The sequence below is a fragment of the Lactuca sativa genome, chromosome 6, assembly GCF_002870075.4.
Source record: "Lactuca sativa cultivar Salinas chromosome 6, Lsat_Salinas_v11, whole genome shotgun sequence".
NCBI classification, from domain to species: domain Eukaryota; kingdom Viridiplantae; phylum Streptophyta; class Magnoliopsida; order Asterales; family Asteraceae; genus Lactuca; species Lactuca sativa.
The window spans coordinates 29,775,339-29,781,958 of record NC_056628.2 but is presented as its reverse complement, the minus strand read 5'-3'; the positions used below and the strand labels follow the sequence as shown (position 1 = coordinate 29,781,958).

Genomic DNA, 6,620 nt, shown 5'->3' with positions numbered 1-6,620 from the left:
TGGGTTTACTCGAAGTGTTAATGATTATTCACTATTTGTTAGAAGTAAAAAATTTGTCAATAGTTGTAAAAAATTATTCACTATGTAGATGATATTTTTTTGATAGGAAATAACATTGATGGAACAAGTAAAGTTAATATACTTTTAAAATAAATTTTTTATAAAAGATCTAAGAAAACTAAAATTCGTGAATTTTGTATCTTACCGATTAAAAACGCGTTAGATCCTAATGTTATTAACAGCGATGGGGTTGATGAGGCTGACCATCTATTGCAAAATGTAACGAAATTTGAGATATAAATTCGAAAATTGATTTATCTAACTATTACTGGATCTGCTTTTTCGTATGTTGGTCAACTCTTGAGTTAGCTTATGCACACTCAATGTAAGTCACATCTCAGCATTGCACTTTGTTTCTTACGGAGTAATCATGGAAGGGAATTATGTAACTAGATATGAATGTTTATCTTAGAAAAGTTTTGTGGATGCTCACTGGGCCAAATGTTTGTCTTCATAAATGTACTGGGCATTGTGTTTATATAGGGAATACTATTATTTCTTGGAAGAGCAAGAAACGTAAAAGTTTTTCAATGGAATTAGGATATCGTTCTTTTGTTCGATAAAATGTCAGGTTATGTGGATATTGAAGGTTAATAATTGTTGATTTAAGACTTAAAAAATTGATTCCAGATTCATTTTTTTTTTGTGATAATGACTCGCCCGTTTAGATTGATTCATGTTGCTAAAGATATTTTGACAAAATCTTTAATTTCAATCATCATCATTTTCTTTTAAAAAGAATGGGTCTTGTATGTTGATCCATTTAAAAGTTATTAATTTATTTACTAATGTTAAGTTTGAGGGGGTGGTACAATTAAACATATTATTGGTTAATTTCTATTCAAACTTTATTGGTTTATATTGTAGGTCTTAATAGAATAAGTTGGATGGTTGTATGGTTAAAACGTCTGGATAAAATGATGAAACCGATGCTTAGATGAATTGTACTTGGAGCTTGGAGACTTGTAGCATAGGAGTTTAGGCATGTTGACGGGTACTAATACTTTTATCCTTATGTGAGTAGAATTTATCCGGGAGGGAAAGCTCTTAAAATAATATATTTACCTTTGTTGTCATTAGAACATGTAAAAGTACATGGATTTTAACCCTATGGGGGATTGGTACAATCTAATAACATTTAATAGGAGGGTTGGTATCGATAAATTTTCCTTGAGCATTTTGGCAGTAAGAAAATTCATCATGTCCCGTGATTCCAACTTCGTTTGTTACGATTTCAGTACAGTTGTACTTTCCACTGCAATTGAAAGTAATAGCCTGCTTTGTTGCCGAAGACCCATATATATTCGTATACATAACATCGCTCACTTTTACAGCTGTCGCCGTTGGCTGATATATAAAAAAATCAGTAAATATTAGATATGGAATTGTATCTTTGGTAAAATGAGATTATTTTCATGGAGAACAAGCATACCGGTGCTGGGCAAAAGGCATCTTCCGGATTACTACAGTAATGTTGATCAATTATAATTGGATTTTGAACATTTTCCAGTTGAATGTCCTGAAATACAATCTTCCTAGCATATCCCGTTCCATACTATATATGACATTAGAAATGGATTGAATTCAAATAACCATTGAATACGATATGTAAAAAAAAAAAAGCAAAGATTGTCATCAAGTTGTATGTAATTTTACAGGCACTGTTTTGATTCGTAATCCGTTTTTTGTTCCTGTGATGTTACATTTTTCCACACGTACTTGTTCAACTGTGTCATGACCACCGTTTTCCCCAAGGCTTCCGATACTGCATAATCACATACATATAATGAGAAAAAAAAAATTGTATAAATGTCATGATCGATATATAACTATATAAGTAAGAGCTTTTTCATGTACCTTATGCCATGACCCGGTCCGCATAACACTCTTGTTACATTAATATCATACGTCCCACCGTTAATAGCAACACAATCATCACCTGTTTTCGATGGTTTCCAGAAAAAGAAGCATAATTATAAAGCTTATGCAATATATGCATGATAGAATAAATCGTTAAGAACCAAGAATGTTATTATTATATATCTATTCTCATACCAGTTTGAATTTTAGAATCATGGATATAAACATGTGAGGATCCACTAATGTCTATCCCATCAGTATTAGGACTATCCCCAGGAGCTAAAATTTTAAGATTTCCAACATCTACATCTTCACAACCATTGATACTCATATGTAGCTTCGGGCTGTTTATATGTATTGTACCTCTCAATTGAAGGCCATTACAAGAATGAAAATGTAAAGCCTAAACATTCATAGGCATATATACGTGTCAGTTTTCACGAAGCTTTAATTCATTCAAGTCCATAACAATGTAAAAAGCAGACGACTTACAGTTGGGCGATTGCAAGTGTTGGTTGTGGTTTTCCCCTGTAAATTAAAAGCAACAATGAATCCGATGTTTTTTATTGTTTCCATTTATTTAATATTAGTTTTTGATGTTGAATTAATTTAAACTAGAGATTTTGAAATATTCGACCTCCTCTTTCCACCAAATCGAACCCTGACCATCAATTTGCCCAGGTCCTTGGATCTTGAGTCCTTGCACAGATGTGAAGTAAATCCAATAGTGATTCCGAACACAATCTTTCCATCCATCGAAAGTCTTTGGTGCAGTGATGTTGCCCAACAGCTACTCATTATATCATAAGTTATTCTATTAATCATAATTAATTTATAACGAAATGACATTTAATCAAGAGCGAATTTATAAATTAAAATCATAGGATAGCTAGCTATGGCCTATTTATTCATTTTAATTACCATAACATATACAGTAGGGGATTTGCATGGACCATTGAATGCCACCGGGCTTATCAAAAATGTCTTGTCTGATGGTATTATCAATGTTGGTTCTGGCGACTGATCTCCACATAAATCATCCCATGCTCGAAGGAAAGCCTGCAACAATGAACATAAATATAAAAGAGTTAACTGATTAATTTGTGGTTTCTTAATTAATTTTCATGATACAACATTCTCTTTTTTATTCAATGTTGAAGATATTATTTACACTGGAGTCGTCTGTATTTCCATCTCCTTTTGCACCATAAGATGTTACATCGTAGGTGGTAGCACTTGTGATTTTGGAGCCAAATGATAAGCAAAGCAAGCTCAACAAGACTGCCATCAAGAAACCCTATACAGAGAAAAAAGAGAACGAGTACTAATTAAGAATAGAAATGCATATTTGAAGCATACATGCATGGACAATCTGAATGAGGATCTGGTTATCTTACCATTCCTTTGAAATCAATTGAAGCAGGTAACTCTGATGTTGTGTTTTGATTATACTTGCCATACTCCCTACCTTCATTTCCTATAAATACTGTGAAAAAAATGTAGGATTAGCTGTTTAGCTAGATCATATGTGTATGAAAATTTAGATTCTCTCATTTCAAAATAAATGCATGGAGTTGCTTATCATTTATGTGTGTTATATATTGCATGATGAAATGCTATAGATTGCATCAATAAAATAGAATATTTGCATCACGAAACAAAATTTGTTGCGTCTCCAAATAACTATTAGATTTTATGAGATGATTTCTTAAAAATGCTTTGACCAATATAACAATATTGCTACTTTGTTTGACTATTTTTCGAATAAGAGATAATTAGCAACCACACGATAGTTGCACATGCTTTTTTTTAAGTAATACTTCTGATACAAAAAAAATTATATTATATAGTCCAGGTTATAGAAAATGAGGTCTTTAATTAAGGTTGAAAATAAGTAAGTAATCTATTAACAAGTTCGTTTGTTGTATCCATACATTAGAGTTAAGGAATTTATATATCATCAGCATTCATATAATTTGTTTGTTGTATCCATACATTAGAGTTAAGGAATTTATATATCATCAGTATTCATATAATTTTAACATTTTTTTTAAAAGCATTTAACTACACAGCATCCACAATTAATGCATATTAATGGATTGTCATAACTTCATTTTATATTGTATAATGTATACAACTCTATTATTTTTTTCTATAATATATTAAATTCTATGAGGTTCAATGGAGTATATTTAAACATCTATTTAAGAATCAAAAAACTTTTTTTTTCTTATTGAAGAGTTCAGTGATTATTAAACTTCAAATATCAATACGACATCTCATAATGGTTGAGCTTCAACCATTACATGACAACTATGTTTGTCACATCATTCAATTCTACTATTAAACTCTATATGATGAATGCTCAAAAGTTTAATAGAACATATTTATAAAATCTCATTTATGACATATTTAATACTTAAAAAAAAGTTTCTGCTTTCCATTGAAAAAATCAATAAAAATTAAATGATTATTGAACTTCATATCTATTGAACATACGGATGTCAATGTCCAAAAAATCCCTTGGGATCTCATTTCCTTGCGGGAGGGGGAGATTTCAGGAATGCATGCATGTTATACCACCCAAAAGATAAGATAAATAAGGTTAAACATGGGATTCGGGGAAGGGAAATGTTGAATGATGTAAAAACCTATCAATTAGGGTTGCATGTGTTGGATACATATATGTAGAATACATATTACACAAAGAGACCCTATACTATGTAAAAATATAAAAAAAGAAATAACTAAACTAAATATTTAACACACCCCCGTAGTTTGAACTGGGGCATCTCTAATGATTAAACTATTTCAAAAATCAAGAAATAACTTAGTAGGTAAACCCTTTGTGAATATTGCATACCGATAAGTTGACGGAACATGTAAAACATGCACATGACCAATCGAAACACGTTCCCTAACAAAATGTAAATCAATTACCACATGTTTGGTTCGTTGGTGTTGTATCGGGTTAGACGCTAGGTAAGTGGCACCGACATTATCACAAAAAACAACAGTGGCACAAGAAAACGGATAGGATAACTCAAGGAGAAGATTATGAAGCCAAAAGGATTCAACAACAACATTTGCTACCCCCGGTACTCGGCTTCGACACTAGAGCGCGAGACGACATGTTGCCGTTTAGAAGACCAAGAAACAAGGTTATCTCCGAGATAAATACAGAAACCCGAGGTAGACCGCCGAGTAGTAGGACAGCCTGCCCAATCAGCATCCGAATAGGAGACCAAACGGTCAATAGAAGACCGACGGATAATAAGATCGTGAGTCAAAGTACCCTGAAGGTACGAAGAATATGTTTAAGAGCATGAAAGTGTGGTACACACGAGTCATGCATAAAAAGACATAGATGGTGCATAGCATACGGAATACCGGGAAGAGTGAAAGTCAAGTACTACAGGACTCCAACAAGACTACGATAGAATGTAGGATCAGAGATCGGATCACCACCAGTCGCCAACTTGCTTTTGCTGTCAGCGGGTGTGTTGCAAGTATTGCACCCAATCATATCAGCTCGAGTAATGATCTCTTGAGCAAAGGAAGATTGAGATAAGAAAAGTCCAGAAGTGGTACGAGTGGTAGCAATGCCAAGAAAGAATGAGAGAGATCCGAGGTCAGACATGGGAAATTCAGAAGAAAGCTGAGAAATAACCTTTGAGATGAAAATAGGGGAGGAAGCAGTGAGAATGATGTCATCAACATAGAGAAAAAGATAGACAGTGTCTGAGCCACAGTGAAAAGTGAAAAGCGAGAAATCAGATTTACTGTTGCGGAAACCAAGCGTGGAGAGATAAACAGCAAACCGTTAATACCAAACATGTGGGGCTTGTTTCAGCCCATAAAGAGCTTTGTGTAAGAGACATACATGATCAGGAAATTGAACACGAGGCTAATATATGTAAACAGTATCAGGTAAGTCACCATGGAGGAAGGTGTTCTTAGCATCAAGCTGATGAATGACCCAACTGCGGGAAATACAGATGTTGAGAACAGTACGGATGGTGGCTGGTTTAACAATAGGATTGAACATGTCATCAAAATCCAAGCCATGCTGCTGAGAGAAACCTTGAGCAACAAGTCGACCCTTGTAACGATTCAAATGACCGTGACTGTCAAAATTATGACAATAAAGCTAACGACAGCCAACAATATTAGCCGTGGAGGGTTTTGGAACAAGATCCCATGTATGATTAGAGAGAAGAGTAGACATTTCAGAATCCATGGCAGCACGCCATTGAGGATCACACATAGCCTGAGATGTGGAGCAAGGAATGGGAGAGATATCAGACATGGCCGAGAGGTTAAGAATTTGTTTAGGGCGAAGGGATCCAGTGCGAGATCTAGTGACCATAACGTGACTAGGGGAGGTGGGGGAGGAGAGGACTGTGTGGTAGATGAAGCAGGAGAGTCGTTAGTAGAGGGGGAAGAGGCTCCATTGGGAGAAGGAGGTGAGGTAGACACGAAGTGGGCAACAGGAGCTGGAGTAGGAGTTGGGATGGTAGATAGGATAGTTAGAGAATCACCATGATCAAAAGAGGCATATTCAGTAGGAGAAGAAGTAGGATGAAGGTCGTGAAAAGGATAATGAGATTCATCAAAGATGACATAACGAGATAAAATGTGTAACACCGTAAATTTTCAAACAAAATTTTCATTTTTAAATCACTTAAAACTCATTGTCA

At 34.4% G+C, this 6,620-nt stretch overlaps 1 protein-coding gene across 1 annotated transcript; it reads right to left on the bottom strand.

The window, feature by feature from the left end:
* Positions 1 to 1,188: 1,188 nt before the first annotated feature.
* On the bottom strand, positions 1,189 to 5,801 carry LOC111883181 (probable polygalacturonase At3g15720). Its single transcript, XM_052764866.1, has 12 exons — positions 5,735 to 5,801; positions 5,356 to 5,661; positions 3,318 to 3,397; positions 3,092 to 3,217; positions 2,842 to 2,979; positions 2,558 to 2,710; positions 2,413 to 2,448; positions 2,116 to 2,323; positions 1,918 to 1,999; positions 1,717 to 1,825; positions 1,493 to 1,615; positions 1,189 to 1,407 (listed from the first exon to the last, which is right to left on the bottom strand). The coding sequence occupies exons 1-12, from the start codon at positions 5,799 to 5,801 to the stop codon at positions 1,189 to 1,191; spliced, it is 1,647 nt and encodes a 548-aa protein (XP_052620826.1).
* Between the last annotated feature and the right edge of the window lie 819 nt (positions 5,802 to 6,620).